Source organism: Diabrotica undecimpunctata, chromosome 6, assembly GCF_040954645.1.
Source record: "Diabrotica undecimpunctata isolate CICGRU chromosome 6, icDiaUnde3, whole genome shotgun sequence".
Lineage (NCBI taxonomy): Eukaryota > Metazoa > Arthropoda > Insecta > Coleoptera > Chrysomelidae > Diabrotica > Diabrotica undecimpunctata.
Genome location: NC_092808.1, coordinates 125,588,630 through 125,606,622, shown reverse-complemented (window position 1 = coordinate 125,606,622; position 17,993 = coordinate 125,588,630). Strand labels below are relative to the sequence as shown.

Here is a 17,993-nt window from a genome sequence, read left to right as displayed (position 1 = left end):
AGGTCACGTGGTTGATAAATCCCGCCCATTAGAGATGCTCTCGGACTGGTGGCATCTTTTTTCTCTGTCGCACTTGGGGAACGGGCTTAGATTGCAGCGTGCAGTCAAGGTATTATATGTCTATGGGTCCGATTCACTACAACTAATTTAACCTATTTTGGTACAGATACCAACTATGCCATGTCTAATGTGTTTATTACAGGTGTATGGAATATATATTTAATTTGATTGTTTTAGTTTTTTGGTGCCTTACTATGTATTTTATTTTAGAGACAAAAACAAGGAGCCTTTAAAAATAACAACAAATCAACGTTCTTTAGACACAGTGGAGGAAAAGGAGGACATCGTGGTGGTGGGGGAGCTAGAGGAGGAGGAAAACCAGGGAAAAGTTTCTAAGAGAATTAAAAATAATATAAGATTTGTGATTTATGTTTTAATAACAAATAAAATATTTAACAATTGTTAGAAAACTGATTTCAAACTTATGTATACAACTAGCTGACCCGACAGACGTTGTCATATCTTACGGCCCGTTCAGATGGCATGCACAGTGTGATAATTTCCACTGTATCTCTTATTAAACTATACATTATACAGTTTAACATTGTTCTTACGAATTAACACATTTTTACATACATTTAAAATTAGGAGGATACATTGATAATAAGTTGTCAGTCAAAAAGTGGTAAATTTCACTTCATGACCAAATCATATGACAAATCACATGATAAATCATGTAGTGTAAAGTGTGTATAAGAAATCAAAACAAACAAAATTCTTACTCTAAAAAAGCGGTAACCCTTCTGTGTTAGGAAAATTTGAACTCTAAGGTTGACGTTCTGGAAATTTTAAATATAAGTGACGTCACTTTATATAAATTGTGACGTGCACGCATTTTTATATGAAAAAGACTATATTAGGTTATTTTATCGATAAAGGAGAGACAATAACATTTACCATGGGAAAGGAATATAATAACACACTACCTTTCCTGGATGTTTTAATCTCTAAGAACGATACTGGATATTAAGACTCAGGTGTACAGAAAACCAACACACACCAACAGATATTTTAATTACAAAATCAATATTAAAAAAAGGGAATCATTAAATTCTTATACAAAAAATGTTACAAATGCTTGAAATTAACAAAAACGCAAAAAAAACACGAAACAAATGAAGACATTTCAATGGTTGACTAAAGAAAAATACAGTCTTGTTCATTTTAATAGTCAGTGTTGCCACCCCTAGCTCTAATACAAGCTTCAATCCGACGATGGATGCTTCTAATAAAATCGACAACTGTTCTTGAGGTAAGTTTGCCCATTCTTCTAGAGCGGCTTGAATGAGCTGATCCGCATTACCTGGATTATCCCTTCGAGCTCTAATCCTTTTAACTCCCACACATGCTCAATGGGATTAATATTAAGTGAGCAGGCAGGCCAGCTCAGAACAGTGACATCTTCAGTTTCCAGAAAGTCTGTGGCAACTCTGCTGGTATGTGGAGGGGCATTATCGTGCATGAAAATGAAAATATTTCCCACTGCACATCGCCACAGCCTAACTATGGGTTTTAGTACCAAATCGACATACCGGCGACCCGTTAAACTTTGCCGTAAGGGACGCAAAGGTGTTTTTTCTCCCATCATAATACCTCCCCAAAACATTACAGTTTCTCCTTTATATTTTGGAACGGATCTGGCAGTTTGCAGTCCAGCTTGCCTGCCTAGACCTCTTAAAACCCGAATCCGACAGTCATCTGATCTCGGGCCAATTCTGGTGTTCCAGACACCAATTCAGCTGATCAATTCTGTTCTGTCTGGATAATTCGGGAACTCTCAACTGCCTCCTGCTAAATAAATTGTGGGAACAAAGTCTCTTTCGTACTGTTTCAACTGAAATGTCAATACCTGTAGTCTGCAAAAGTTGCCTTTGGAGCTCCGGATGAGAAGAAGGTTGGATTTCTTCTAGCTATTTAACTCAAAAACCCGTCTTGTCGATCACTAGTTACTCTACGACGACTTTCTCTAGGCCTGTTCTTGAGTGTAATGCAATAACGCACCACCAAACTCAATAAAAAATACGGTTCCCAGTCAACAGATAAAAACTGTGGATATTTCCACCACTTCTATTGACGCAAACAATGAATTTCTTCTTCCTACCACTGGTCAGAAACGAATTTGTTCTAACTTCAGCGATTCAACCTCCCAAGAAACAAACACATCTATTAATATACCCATCAAAGACATAAAAATACCTTCACCTGATGCAAACGTGCCTAAAAAGCATAAAACTAAAAAATCCAAGAAAATTGCCAAAAAAGCATAAAACTATCCAAGAAAAACGCACCCGATCAGTTTAAATTAACCGCCTCATCTATTCTCACATTCAATAATCTTTATCAAGACAATTTATATAAGATAGAACAATCAAGAATAGATTTACAAGAGTTTCTAAGAAAATTAAACTTAATATAGACAATTCAGAAATTGAAAGTACAATAATGATGACGATTACCTTACCGACTCTTCTCTGACCTCCCAAAGTTCTCAATGTTAAAAATATTTTACTTTCACGTTAATGCTTAATTACTTATAACGCTTAAAAGAATGAATTAACAATACAGAAGCAGACATCACCTGTCTTCAAGAAACCAATTTCAAGGAAACACATAGATGTGAAGTTAAAATTTTTGAAGGTTACCATTTTCTTCGTCCAACGTTTCCAAGAGCAAATGGAGGAACATCTATCTTCCTGTCTAAAGATTTATTTTCTTTACATTATATCCTAACTACCAATTTGGAGGCCATTGCAATAACTTCAGTGCAGACAAAATAACCACATCATCAGCAGTGGCATTACAGCTCGTTATGAGCCAAAGCCTTCTTCAGAACAATCTTCCATTCGCCCCTGTGTCTGGCAACATAAGATTCTGTGGACCTAGCAATAATGTCTATGTCATCTGCATATCCGACCACTTGTACAGATTTATTAAAGATGGTGCCATTCGTATTAATATGGCACTCTCGAATTACTTTTTCTAGTACAAGGTTAAATAAGAGACACGACAGTCCATCTCCCTGTCTCAGTCCATTTTTACAATGGAAGGGTCTTGAAAAGGCGTTTTGAATTCTGACTACACTCTCTACGCCTGTGAGTGTAAGTTCCGTTAGTTGCACAAGATGAAGCGGCATTTGAAATTCCACCATAGCCTGTAGAAAATAACCACATGTAGTACATATATTCCACCCAATTGCAATTTAACAGAGACCGAGTTAGATGATTTAATTCGCCAACTACCCAGCCCTCTTATATTGGTTGGAGACTTTACCGCTCATAATACTATGTGGGGCTCTAAGAAAATATGTGTTAGAGGAAAAACCGTAAGGACCGTAATGAGTTGCAATAATGCTTGTCTACTGAATAGTTGGAGCCAGTACATATTTTAACATTGTGTCAGAAACTTGCTCACTTACTCTTCTATCGATCTAAGCATATGTGATCTCAAGTCTACCGATTTACTCTAATTGCATACTTTGAATAGTTTTTATGATAGTAACCACTTCCCGATAGTTATAACAAATAGCACTAAAAATTTTTGCACCATTACTAAATGGAATATCGCTAAAGCAGACAATTTTCAGACAATCATCTTTTAATACTCCAACAATCTGAAGATATAGACGAGGCAATAACTCTCTTTAATAACTGCATTATTATGGCTGCAGAAAATCATGTAAAAATATAACAATATGGCCCTTTAAAAAAGCAGTACCATTTTGGAATTCAGAATGTGAACTAACTGTACGTCAATGCAAAGTGGCCAAAATCAACAAAACCTGATCTGTTTCAAAAAGCTAAGAGCCAAAGCGAAATATGTCCATAAAAAAAGCAAAAAAGATTTCTGGCAAAATTTTGTTTCTACACTTATTAGTGATAATACAACACCATCTCAAGTTTGAACAAAAATAAAACTCCTCCAAAAATTCCAGCAACACCACTGCATGGAAATTTAGATTGTACTCGAACAGATTGAAAGTCCAAATGACCAGAATTCGCACTTACACTAGCTTCTTGTACAAACTCCGTCGCTGGACCAGACAATATCCCAATTATATTAAACAAAATGTATCTCATTCTAGCCTCTCAACGCTGCTGAATCTTTATAACAGCATATGGCATACTCAGCAATTACCCAGACTGTGTCGTGAATCAATTATCATACCAATAAAAAAACCCGATCGACCCGCAAACTTGACAAACTCATACAGACCTATCTCCCTAAACTGTTCATTATGTAAAGTGTTCGAGAAAATGATTAACTTGAGATTAAAATGACTTCTTAAACAATATGCAATAATTCCAGCACAATCCGGTTTCAGACATCTCCGTTCAACTCTTGACAATTTAATGCTATTACAAACACAAATAGCACCCGCTCTTTCAAATAAACAAGATCTGATCGATACTGTCTTTGATATAGATGGAGCTTAAGATATTATTTCGCACCCACCCATTCTTTAAAAGCTTTGTCAATACAAGATAACAGGAAATATTTACTCCTGCATAAAAAACTTTTTACAACAAAGAAAGTTTAAAGTGAAGACAAATGGCGAAATTTCAGCTACATAAGTGCAAAATAATGGAGTCTCACAAGGTTCTGTACTCAGTGATATTGTTCATTCTTGCAATAAATGTTATTTGTGGGAAAAAGTAAAATCGCTACATGCAACGTGCTTTAGACAGCCGTAAATTAAAGAGGATGGTCCAAAATAACCGGATTAGCTATTTCAGCCACTAAATCGAAATTAATACGGTATAGCTGAAGACTCTTCAGCCAAAGTCAAATTATCACCCTTAGGGAACTCCATTGCAACCTATTACTCATTACAAAATACTCGGTTTAACGATTGATATTAGGCTAACTTGGAAGCTGCATATTAGTGTAGTAAAGAACAATGCAATGAACAGACAATATCATCACGGCACTATCAAAGTACACAAGGTGTGCGGGCAAAAGCATCTTACTTAATGTATATAGAGCTTTAATCCCCTCAAAACTGGACTACGGCAGCTTCATATATATGTTTGAATTAAAATCTGACTTAAAGCTACTGAACTCTGTGCATAACACTTCCATCGTCTTTGCTTAGGCGCTTTCAAATCTAGTCCCATAGACAGTGTTTACTGCGAGGTTAGTGAACCACCTATGGATTCGACGAGAGTATCTTCTACAATCTTACTTTGCTTCCGTATCTCCAAATCCATCAAATCCCGTCTATCGTTTAATTACCTCAACATTATTTCCGAAGACCACGCAAAGGATCCAATCACTAATAGACATCCAGAAATCAATGCTAAGGAAAACCATCGACCTTAGTAAAACACACCCTTTTCCAATCCCAGATACTCCTTGGAATAGACCAATTACACATTCAATCACTTCTCTTTTAGCATACAGTACACATGAAACCTCAAACCTTCTCATAAGGCAACGCTTGGAAGAAATCATAAGCAGGAACCAATTCCAAAAAAATTAGATTCCTTCAAAAGCGAAGCAGGCGTTGATTATTACCGAATTTATGCAGAGTATACACTAGAGAACTCTATGCGATACTAGAAGCTTTTAAAAACCTAAAAGCAGATAATAAGAACCATTCAATATGCACAGACTCCCTCTCGTCACTACACTCGATAAAAATTCTATACGCTCAGCAACCCTTAGTTCAAGAAATTCATAGGACTTACGGTATACTCGCTTCTCAAGGTGTAAATGTCACTATCATCTGGCTACCATCCTTATCGGCATCACCGGTAATGAAAGAGCAGACCAAGTTGCCAAACAAGCCTCTTGCGCCAACAGGCAACACTCAAAGGCTGAACATATTCAAATCCGTAACGACCTAAAGCAAATGTTCAAGCAACAGCAGTATCATACCTGGCAAACCCATTGAAACACAATCAAGAGTATGTTACATGAGATCCGACAGACTGTTAAACATTTGAACTTACAAGAATCTCTAGAAAAGAAAAAGCTGTCATCTGAAGATTAAGAATTGGACATATCCGATTCACACAATACCACTTAATGAAGTCCGAGCCGAAGCTTAATTGCCAAATCTGCTCAAGTGTATTAACTGTAAAACACATTCTTCTATAAACTTATGACCCTTTGTTCTTTACCTTTAATTTATACTTAGCCATAAAACTTGTATTTAGTCATAGGTTCTTATTTAAAGCTTATAGATTAACTATAGCAATTACAAAATAATAATGCAATGGCCATTGCAGCCGCGACACATTAATTTAAATAAAAAAATAATTGTTTGAAAACTATTCTTCAATATAGCAATCAAGCATCATGAACGTCTGCTGTAACGCGTCTTCTTTTGCCTCTTCTAAAGTTAACCCAAGACCCATTGTAGTAAACGATACATCAGTATTGATACATAAAGTTACAATAATTGGGGATTCTTCTTGTATCACAATTATATCATACTGTAGTTCCATTTCGTTTAAAATTCTGACTAGAGATTCTTCTGTCTGCTCACATAGATCCTTAAAAATATTGTGATTAATATTATATTCTATGGGATTTGTATTATTAATATATTACCGAGGGTTCCATCATATTTATGATTTTACACAAAAATGTGAGAATTTGGGTTATACAATATATATATATATATATATATATATATATATATATATATATATATATATATACAGGGTGAGTTTTTAGTGCGACATCAGTCAATAATTTCATTGTGGTACACGATATCCAAAAAAGTTATTTAGGAAAAATGTAGGCAATGATATTCTCCATACTTGAAACATATGTGGAATTCTATAGGGTGATTAATAACTACATGGTATAGCAAACAAATAATTTTTTAAATGGGACACCCTATATATTTTTTTATATTTATATTCCTCTCATAATTCTTGTTCTTATAATATTGGACTGTACATTACTATAAAGAGTATTTAATAAGTTATAACCATTTTTATTTCGAAATACCGAATACATTCAATTTTTGTAAATAGAAATAAGTATTGAGTATTGAATGATAATATAACAAAATTATTATTTTTATTCAATAAGTAGCTAACAAAAAATATAAACCATAATAATGTGTAATGAATGTAACAATTAATGTGATATTAAGGAAATAAGTCTAAAGTAAATGTTCAAAATGTCCACCTTCAACGTCTATACAAGTTTGTAACCGATATTGAAATGACCGAGCCACATTTCTTAACATTTGTAAGTCAATTTTATTAAAAGCTTCCGTTATTCTATTTTTCATACCATCTGGCGTTGTTGCAGGCTTCTGGCAAACAAGGTCTTTTATATAGCCCCACATGAAAAAATCAATTTTGGAGCATTCCGGTGATCGCGGTGACCAAACAATTGGTCCTCCTCTGCCTATCCACCTCTCAGGAAAGTTATTATTTAGATGATTGTGAATAGGAGCAGTGTGGTGAACTGGAGCACCATCGTGTAAAAACCACATTCGTTGTCGAATATTAAGCGGTACATTTTGCAGTAGTATTGGCAAATGATTATGTAGAAAATCCAGATATATGGCACCATTCACACGTCCGTCAAAAGAATGTGGGCCAATCAAATAATTACCAACAATACCACCCCAAACATTTATAGACCACCTAGTTTTACTATGAGTCGTAACAAAATAAGGATTGTTTAATGCATAGTAATGAAAATTATGCCGATTCACCGTTCCATTTTTGTGAAATGTCGCCGAAGTTTGACTAATGTCATGTTGACGTGAAATTTCATGAGTGCTGATGTGGGGATCTTCAGTAGTAGCTATCAGTACGTCATATTCCTTTTCTGCACTTAGAACAGTTTTGGTTTTCTCATTTTTTTTTTCATATACAACTGACCCAGTGAAAACAAAACGATCCATTAATTTTTCAAAAGCTCTTGCGTTTGACTTCCTCTGTTCAGGATATCGCTCGTAATATATTCTGGATGTAAGTAAGCAATTTCTCGAACTTTCTCTTAATACCCAGATCATATATGTTAACTCTTCTACAGAAAAATTCATTTTTAACAATAAAGACAAGCCACACACACCGATTAAAAAAGTAATAATATGAAAACTGTCATTTTCAAAGTCTACCGTTTACGGTTTAATAATATGAAAACTGTCATTTTTTCAAAGCCTACTATTTTACCTTTGTAACTGACACAGATGGCCTTTTACTTATTAATAATTGCGCGTGAAAATCGGCAGTTAGAAATGTTTTATTAAAAATTCCTGCCTTAGAATACTGTTGATATAACAATCTAAAAATTGTTACATTAATTGTATATTTTTTGCTTTCTGTTTTGTGTGAGTTATTTTCATCCATTAGAACCATCAATTTTTCTCTAAAACACCTATCTAAGAAATCTCTAGTATCTGTAGCAAAAAGCAGATTCTGCTAAAACCTCATGTGCTGTCTAATATTTAATGATATATTTGCAAAAAACATGCCCATATAGTTTCACTAATTTATCTGGTACAATCACGCTGAAAACCCAGCTCAAGACGGCCATGACTACTTAAAAATTAAAAAAAAAACTTACTGTAACAAAATCTTCTCTGGTTTTTTCAATTTTTTTTAACAGCTCGCTGAAGACGTATGTGAAATCCTTGATTTTTCCTTTTTTATCTGGAATAACTGCTCCGAATAACTTATTGTAACGTTCGAGAATTTCATGATTTTTTTCTGTAGATGGTAATTGTTGTAATTCTTCCTTTCTAGGAGCATCTATTACTAAATTCTGTAGAATATCAGTTAACCTACAAAATATATCGAGACTATCACAATATGTCTAATTTATAAGGAAATTATAAAAATAATCAATGCTGAGCAATAACTCAAAGTCTTTCAAAGTACAAATATATATAAATATATATAAATATATATATATATATATATATATATATATATATATATATATATATATATATATATATATATATATATATATATATATATATATATATATATATAAAAGCAGCAGCATAGTCTACACCACTGTTATATGCAAATCTACTAAGAGAAAATAATACATGTAAAGAAAAGTGGCGCAGTCAGTAGGATTGTCAAACAGGCATTAGCGAATATAATTTCCGATACATTTCTATTGTTTACTATAATTGAAACAATTCCTCCCCTCGAAAAGTTCCAGCTAGGTAAATTGAGCAGCCTAACGAGACACACTCAAAATACATTAATATATAAATTTTTAATATTTTGAATTCAAACAATAAATTGATAACTTCACAAGTAAAAAGATAATATTTAGACATGATCTCAGCCTTTAATGGGAATTTTACATTGCTTCCTAATTTTTTAGAAATTTACGAAAAACTCAAACAAATTATATAATGCTACAGATTAAATGGTTCTCAAAATGAATATTTGATATCCAGCATAATAACGAAAATAAAAGGCGAAGCCGCAATTAATATTTCCGCTTGTAATCTTAGAACTTGACAAGACTTAAAAGATGTAATAAATACCTACTTCTAGGTAAAAGAGATATTTAAAGCTTAAGCATAGAAATTTCAGATTTAAAACAAAGAAATGCATCTACATTTGATTTGAATACAATATTTATTAAATCTTCAAACATCTGTTTTGTCTACAAAAACTGAACATATAAAGAACTCTCCAGACTTAAATTCTGGGGATTTCTCGGGATAAGTATCCCGAGAAATGATTTTCAAAAATATCTTGATCAAATAATCCTCCTACTGGTAAAAATTCCAGACCTCATCAAAATATTAACTATTCCAAAATCCAATCTCCTACAAAATCAACAAAATATGCATTAAGTAACTTCAATGTACACCAAGGAACCAATTTTAAACAACATAATTATCAATATAAGAGAAAACCTTTGGAGACACATGGAGAATACCAAATGAAATTGTACTGAAACAGATGAGACTGAAACTGATGAGATCCCCGAGAATCTCTGTAAGAAATATGACGTGAATAAAAATATAAATATCGATCAAAAGTAAGTACTATAGGTATATTATACAGTGTGGAAACCACTTATGGAATAAAATTGTTTGTGTCCTTATTTTAGAAAATAATAAAAAACGTTGAGATACCTTAACTTTTAAATTTAAATGTGCGCTTTTTAAACATAAATTTGAATGTACAGGGTGATCCACGTTGGCATAGTCCATAATCTGTATTTTAAATTAAACACACTATTAACAGACTATCTAGACAGTTTTTACCTATTCATGACAAAAAATGTTAACACGGTTACTAAACAAAAATTTTCCCCAATATACTGACACTTAGAGTAGAAGTGTATTGTCTGTATTTAGCTAATTTAAAATAATACCATAACACGTGATAAATTATTAATTTCAAAATTTCACCTTGTATTATTCATTATAGACCCTACTGATAGAGTTCGTTGAAATCAGGTTGTTAAGAATCTTTTAAAAACATAAAAATATACAGGGTGTTTCATTAAAAATAAGGATTATGGAATTTATGTTTAAAATGCGCACATTTAAATTTAAAAGTTAACGTGTCTCAGAGTTTTTTATTATTTTCTATAATAAGGACACAAACAATTTTATTCCATAAGTGGTTTCCACACTGTGGAAATTTACACAGATCCTAGTACATATTTATATTAACATACCTTTCCAACATTTCTCTCGCAGCTAGTTGTTTGGCCATCTTTTTTGTTGTGCTAGTCGCAACAGTTTTAACAGATCCTATGCCACATTCATAGGTGAATTCTCTACAATGTGGTGGTCCAACATCTGATAGTTCCGTAAACACTGGATCTTGAATTTTCTTTTCGGCACAAATGTCTTTCAATGGGGCTTGAAATGTAAATGTTAGTCATGATTAATTTTATTATTTTAAGAATGGTAATGAAAAAAATCTTCAATCAGATTGATACGTTGGTAGTTAAAACAACAACAGCTAAGATTTTTAAAAAATTTTAATTCTTTTCGTAAAAAAATATTTTTTATGTGTTAAATATACCTACCTTAATGACTTTTTATTGGGTTTCAATTTTATTATTTAAACAATGAAACGTTGGAGCAAACGTTCAAACTCTTTAGTTTTGATATAATTTCATTCTATTTTAATGTCCTATTATTATTCATTGACTATTTAAACTAAATTAAATTATTTTTGTTGCTAAATATGACATGTTGACAACTTTTTTTATACACTTAAGTACGATCGTTTTACATACATTAAAATTGCCCTTATTCTCTTCCTCATTAATCTATACCTGAATATTAAAATAAATGATGCGCCCATGTCTCGAAATATTTTTAATTATTGCCAACAACCAGTTTTTTGGGTGTTTTAACTGACTCTATAAATACTGTATGTATAATACTTTACCTACAATATTTTTACCGTCAGTATATCGGTTAGATAAGTAATAAGGATGTTGCAATTATACAGTTTGGTGCAAAAGAAAGTGTTTTAGAATTAAATCCTCAAAGCCTTCGATTTTTATTGTTAATTGAACGCTTTGTTAGTATATTTGTTTTTGACGGCATCTAGACGTTTTTTTTTCTTCTCAGGGTGTCGCTTCGTAATGAAAACGATCATCCTGGCGTTAATGATCTTTATTTGCAGCGATAAGGAATAGTTCTGCTGAAATTTTGTTATACCATGCTTTAAGATTCATCTACGATGTTCTTCTACATCCTGGTCCACGTTTGCCTTGCAAAAGTCATTGAAACAGTTTATATCTATGCTCAATGAGTATTATGTGCCCTAAATATGTATAGTTTAAGTGCCTTTATGATGTTGATTAATTATGCCTCTTTGTTTATTCGAGTACCGATTGAAGACAAAATGTAGCCATCCCACTTGGAACCTAAGAGGTTTACTTCACTCATAAGTTCTCCTTTACATTTCATTGATTTTTTTATTTCAATCTTTTATATCCGTAGAGATTAGTTTTATTAAATATTTTTCGTAACAGTTTAAGTACTTTATATATATATATATATATATATATATATATATATATATATATATATATATATATATATATATATATATTTTAGAAAAAGACCTGGACACTAAGCAGGTCCTTTCTAGCTGAAATCCAGTGTTTTAAACCCTGGAGAGTGGGATTATTGTACCGGGGCCATAAAATTATAGTAAATTCGAAAAAATTACAGTAAATGCAAAAAAAATAATCCTCAAATTCAATTTTATCGCATTAAATAAAGGATAATGGTTATTAATTTGTTTTTATGAAACTACTAAATTGAAAGTTTAATTTAAAATCAATATTCATCAAAATTTATTTATTTATTTATTTATTTATTTATTCAATATATTATTAATCCTTCGTTGCAATGGTGAGGCCTATCAGTCCAGGCAAATTTCATTTTTGCTTTAACTTTACAACTATTTGCTATAACTGTGCGATATTCTAGATACCTTTCAAGATTAAGAATATGCATATACGAGGTCAGCTATTAAATAATGAGACTGCGCGCACAGAAGGCATCCTAGAGGGGAAGAGTGGGAAACGAATGCAGCATTGGATAGCCGAAAGTGTCTATTCTTTCAGTACGAAAACCCATTTTGTGTTTTTTTCTCGTGCCGATAACAATGTGTGAAGAAAAACATGAGCAACGGATTAATGCGAAATTTCTCGTTACATTTAAAAAAAACTCCGTCTGAGTGCTATAATTTGTTGAAAGAGGCCTATGGTGAGAATTCTCTATCTCGTGCGCGTGTTTTCGAATAGTATAAACGGTTTTCTGAAAGCCGAGAGAGCGCCGAAGATAACCAACGTCCAGGTCGACCTGTCTCTGTTTCAACTCCACATCCATTGACCAAAATAAATGAAATTGTGCGCGGAGATCGTCATATGAGCATTCGGATGATTGCTAAGACTGTAAACGCCGATAAAGAAACTGTCGGTAAAGAAAAATTTTACATGACGAACTCAACATAAAGAAAGTCTGTGCGAAGTTGGTCCCAAAAAATTTGACCCCTGACCAAAAGCTCGTCCGTCAACAGATCTGCTCAGATTTTCTTGAGAGGTTACATGAAGAGCCTGAATTAATGGAAAACATCATCACTTGCGGTGAAACCTGGATATTCAAATACAATGTTCAAAATAAGCGACAATCCATGCACTGGAAAACTCCTGCATCGCCAAGAATGAAAAAAGCAAGGATGTTGAAATCAAAATTGAAAGCCAGTGATATGCTTTCACTGCTTTCTCTATCTAACAATTCTATAAAGTATCTTCTTACTGTTAGTTCTATCAGTCATTTATTTTACTTTTTTATTTTTCTGATCTAGTTTCTGCTATTGGGCATAAATAAGTCAGGTTTTGGCTATCAATGCACTCTAAATCTTAGTGCCTTAAATGATCTGTTATATATAACATGTCAACAACAACATTTATAGTCATCTTCATGAAAAGTTCAAAATTTAAAAGAGTTCAGGCTGAAGATAACAGAAGTTTTGAAATCAATTAAGTTAATAATTTTTTAAGCTGAAAAGATAACATTTTTGAACCACTATTAACTTAGTTAAGGGAATAACTTATTTTAAATAAATAATTTTCATTTTTTCCCAGAAATAAAAGTGATTTTGTTGTATTTTTATTATTTTAACTTAAGTGGGTTTAATACACACTGATAAGGGAGAAGTTCCCTTTAAGTAGTGCGATCAGTTTTGTACATATGGACACTGTTTTTTTTTTATTTTCATTTTATTTATAAAGGTATTTATTTCCCTTCCTTTTTGACTTTTTTTTTGGTTGAAGAGATCTTTTTTGCCTTGTCTTTTTTCATCATCCTCTATTTGTTTAGCAGACCTTGATTTAGACCAGTTGACTTGAATGTTTTCTTTTAATTAATTTTTATTTTCTTTTTTTATTTCTATTAAGCTGGATTTAGTTGAGTATTATACAGTGTGTCTTAAAAAGACATGTTTTAAGTACCATGGTCTCTATAGATGAAAATAAGACAATATAGTTTAACTTACATATATGTAAAAGGGTCATAACAAGTGGAATGGCGTTAAAGTTATTTATATATAATAAAATCAAATAACTGTCATTTTTTTATTAATGAAAAACACTTCCACTTACCTACGAAGTTAACAGATGAAGATATGGAAATACCAGGTTGTAAATCATTTTGTTTTTGAATCATAGAGGCATTAAATTCCTTCATAGGTAGTTCTTTTGGGTCATAAATACCATCCTCTTCTAACATTTTTAATGCATGATATGCAGCATCATGTTTACTAATCTGTTTTGAACTGCCAGTACCAATTGCTTCCACTCCAGCTACTCTCACTCTATAATCGAATCTATTGTTATGACTTCCAGAGACACTATGAATAATTTCATAATGAGGTGGTGGAAAACCTTTCTTTATGGCTAGTTCTTGAAGTACCATCGCTGGGGTTTTGACTAGGTTTGTCATTTTTTACTAAAAAAAAAGGTAAGTATGAATGCATATTCATTTAATATTTACATTTAATTTCTACATCTGGAGTAAAATAAAATTCTAGTATAGTTGTATTAAATGGAAAGTTCATCGGCTTGTATCACTGGGGCCTATATTTCACGACATTTAATTTTGAAATAAAAAATATATGCCAACACCATATGTAAATTCATATTTTGGTCTAACTTTGCTAACTGTGGAAACACATTTTATTTGTAATTATCAATGATTAGTTAGTGAGGTTAGAGCAAATATGAAAAACATTAAGTAACTATTTCTTTTAATTAATGCAGGCTTCATCTTGATACTGCAAAATCAGATATTAACTAGTTATAATTAATTAAAAAAATACTAAAGTTATTTGCTTACAATTTATAGGTTCTGGTGCACAATTATTATATAGAGGCTTACTTTTCTTACATTCATTATATTGTGATCATCCTGTACGACATTTAATGTAAGCGCTCTGTAACAATCTAAAAGATTGAAAATAAATTATGAATATTTTTGTTGTCAAGAGCTTGCGTTTTGATTTTTGGTTTTCAGGCGTTTTATGCCTCCTTGCCCTCCTTGTAGTTATAAGAAATTGTACCTACGTAAACCATAACATAGAAAAGACCACGTGTTGTGATTTAAATGTAACTGTAATGTAACCACATGTAACCAACTGTAAAATAACAATAATAAGTTTCCGGTTTCGTTTGTTTTCTTTAGAGCCGGTATCGTCCCTTCGTCCCAGAACCCAGAACTTGTCAGAAATCAGAAGTCAGAACCTCAGAACTGCGAACTGCTCCACAGCAATTGTGTTCGGTTGTTCTCTGGCAATGCTGTGACTACGCGGCATAGTCACCGAACAACGGTGGCATAGTTGCGTAAAGGTATGAACAAAGAACATAGACGCTTATAAGCGTCTATATTCTTTGGTATGAATTTCAATGGAAATGCCCGTATCAAGGTATGTTCACACATGTCCATTATAATTTTAGTCCAGTAATATTTGCATATTATATTTGAAACCAATTTTCAGTAGAAATGATTATCTACAAATTTGGACGTTAAATGTAAACAAATGACAAAAATAAAATAAATTCTAGTATAATACTCATCACTCATCGAGCAATAATACTTCAACCACTAAATTCACATAGGTATATAGTCAATGTTATATATTAAGTAATCACCAAAAAGATTTAGGTACCCTTCTTATGGTCTTAACTTGTGAGAGAAATATAGAATATAATAGAATATATTTTATTAACAAAACATACAATATTTAAGTCAATATATTAAATTTACTGAGCTTGGAAATATTTTGGGCAGAGCCAATCAGTGGGGTAATAATAGTTAGATACCATCTGAGGCCCGTGGCAAATTAATTGGACATTGGATGGGACCCCTAGAAAAATCGTCACCTTTTAATATAATTTTAATAAATGACTGAGATAGTTACCCAACCGTAATATTGAATTCATTTTAGTGAAATATCTAATTTTTAAAAGCATAGGTAGGTATTAAATATTTGTTATAAAATATTAGTTTAAGTAATGTAAATGAGATATTTATTAATAAACATATTTTATCCGAGTTTTATGTTTTGCAAAAGTATCAATACCATTACAAAGTTTCATAGAGTTCCTTAAATAGGTTTTTATTAATTTCAGTCCAAACACAGAATACTAATCACAACGTATTCTGTGGTCCAAATGATACTATGACCACAGAATACTAAATTAGTATTCTGTGCTATGACCACAGAATAATAAACAATCAGAATGCCCAGTCTGCTTGTCAAGATAATTACGCGCATCTCGTTCGCGCAGACGGAATCAGCCATGTTTTAAACGAAACCAGTGCTGTTCAGTGAAATTTTATCTATTGTGTATAGAAAAATTAACCCGGTTTAATTTATTTACGGCAACGATAGACATAATATGCACTATTTTATTCGTACTTTTAGTTGAAGAATAGATTAAATTATTTCAAATTTACTAAATTATTAATCTCTAAAAATTTAAATTACAGTTCTGTCGTAGCTTCTCACAAATTTCTCAATTCGAGTCTGTTTCCGTTTAAAATATGGCGATCGCGTTCTGACACACTTCAAAGGTGGCATCTGAGAGTGACTATCTGATTTGTTATTTATCCTGTGCTATGATTAACAAAATAAGATATCGCGCTTACTGAAGAGAGGGAAGATTGAGTTGCAAGTTCGTAATGCCTGTTTAGTTTGAATAGTTCGCGATTGTTAGCTAAGTTTATTTTATATTTTTTCTGTGTAAAAGTGAGATTTACCTTACTAAAAAGTATAAACATGAGGAGTGCCATTTTCAATTGTGATAACGATAATCAAAATAAAGGTTTTGCGGGTGAAATTAGATTTTTTCGGTTTCCCAAAGATAATGTTTTATTTAAGAAATGGGTACATTTTAGTCGCCGGTCTAACAAATTCAATGTACTCACTGCAAGAATGTGTTGTGTATATTTTACTAATGATGATTTTGAAAGAGATTTCGTGACAGAATTATCAGAAATTGCCAGCAAGTGGAGAAAAATTTTGAAAAAGTATTCAATACCTTCTCTTTAAGGAAACAAATTAGAAGAGCCCTGTAAAACATTACGTAATGCTAGGTTAGTGGAGAGAAAATATTGTGATATTGAGTTGTTTAAGAGATGATCAAAACATTCTAACATTTAAAAAAATTAAATCTTAAATGGGAAATAGTGCAAAGAAATTGTTTCCAAATATTTGTAATTGGTTCCAAGTATTTGTAAAGTTGGCCGGTTAAATATTTTAATATGCCTTTGTATAATTTTTAACCGGGAAACTTAACGAGGCCTTATTTCCTCCAATATTTTTGTGTCCATTGTCATAAAGGTATTGCCTCCTGGGTTGGCCATGGAAAGGAAAATATTTTTTTTCAGAAACCTTGATCTTTTCCACAAAGCCCGAAGACAGAGACACTGGTAACATGTATTGAAATTACCTTATTGAAGATTTCCCCTTCTATTATATCCATTCTTCTACTTTTAATCGCGATCGTTGCCTTTATTTAGGATCGGGATCGGGATCGTTGCAATAATCGACATTATTGCCTCTCCTCTCCCGACACTTCTCTCTTTCGAATATTGCCTTTCCATTATATAATACGACCAAATTTATTGCTTAAATTACTTCAACCCATGTGTCCCCACGCTTATTGTTTGCCGGTGCTCCTTTAAGTATTGACTTTGCATTGAAGGCACCTGCTATTAATACTTTCTCTTTCCGAGCTATATAATTGGCTATATAATCAAAGGTATTTTCTCCCTCAAGGTTATGTTTCGGAAGATGTACGTCGCCACCAGTATAAAGGTTCCAAGATATAAAATGAGGAATTCCTCGTTTCTTTGACATGCTTTTATCCCCAGTTCTTTATTTTTCCTTCTTTCCTTCTTCCTCTCTGATCTTGAGCATGTCATATGCCGCCCTACATCTCCAAAA

At 32.5% G+C, this 17,993-nt stretch overlaps 2 protein-coding genes across 3 annotated transcripts in view; one reads left to right on the top strand and one right to left on the bottom strand.

The window, feature by feature from the left end:
• Rrp6 (exosome component Rrp6) overlaps positions 1-461 on the top strand; it is a 45,268-nt gene extending 44,807 nt beyond the window's left edge. The window contains exon 12 of the mRNA XM_072535303.1: positions 271-461. Coding sequence (XP_072391404.1) covers positions 271-396 — 126 coding nt within the window. The 3' untranslated portion in view covers positions 397-461. The remainder of the gene's footprint in view (positions 1-270) is intronic.
• Positions 414-15,339, bottom strand: LOC140443831 (RISC-loading complex subunit tarbp2-like). 2 transcript variants are annotated; one of them, XR_011951270.1, is made up of 6 exons: positions 14,882-15,339; positions 14,149-14,494; positions 10,693-10,879; positions 8,599-8,815; positions 5,480-6,557; positions 414-5,446 (listed from the first exon to the last, which is right to left on the bottom strand). XR_011951270.1 is itself a non-coding variant. In XM_072535304.1 (5 exons), the coding sequence occupies exons 2-5, from the start codon at positions 14,486-14,488 to the stop codon at positions 6,333-6,335; spliced, it is 969 nt and encodes a 322-aa protein (XP_072391405.1). In that variant the 5' UTR covers positions 14,489-14,494; positions 14,882-15,339; the 3' UTR covers positions 414-6,332. The 2 variants fall into 2 exon arrangements, 1 of the variants encoding a protein (XP_072391405.1); XM_072535304.1 differs by having other exon boundaries at positions 414-6,557.
• Between the last annotated feature and the right edge of the window lie 2,654 nt (positions 15,340-17,993).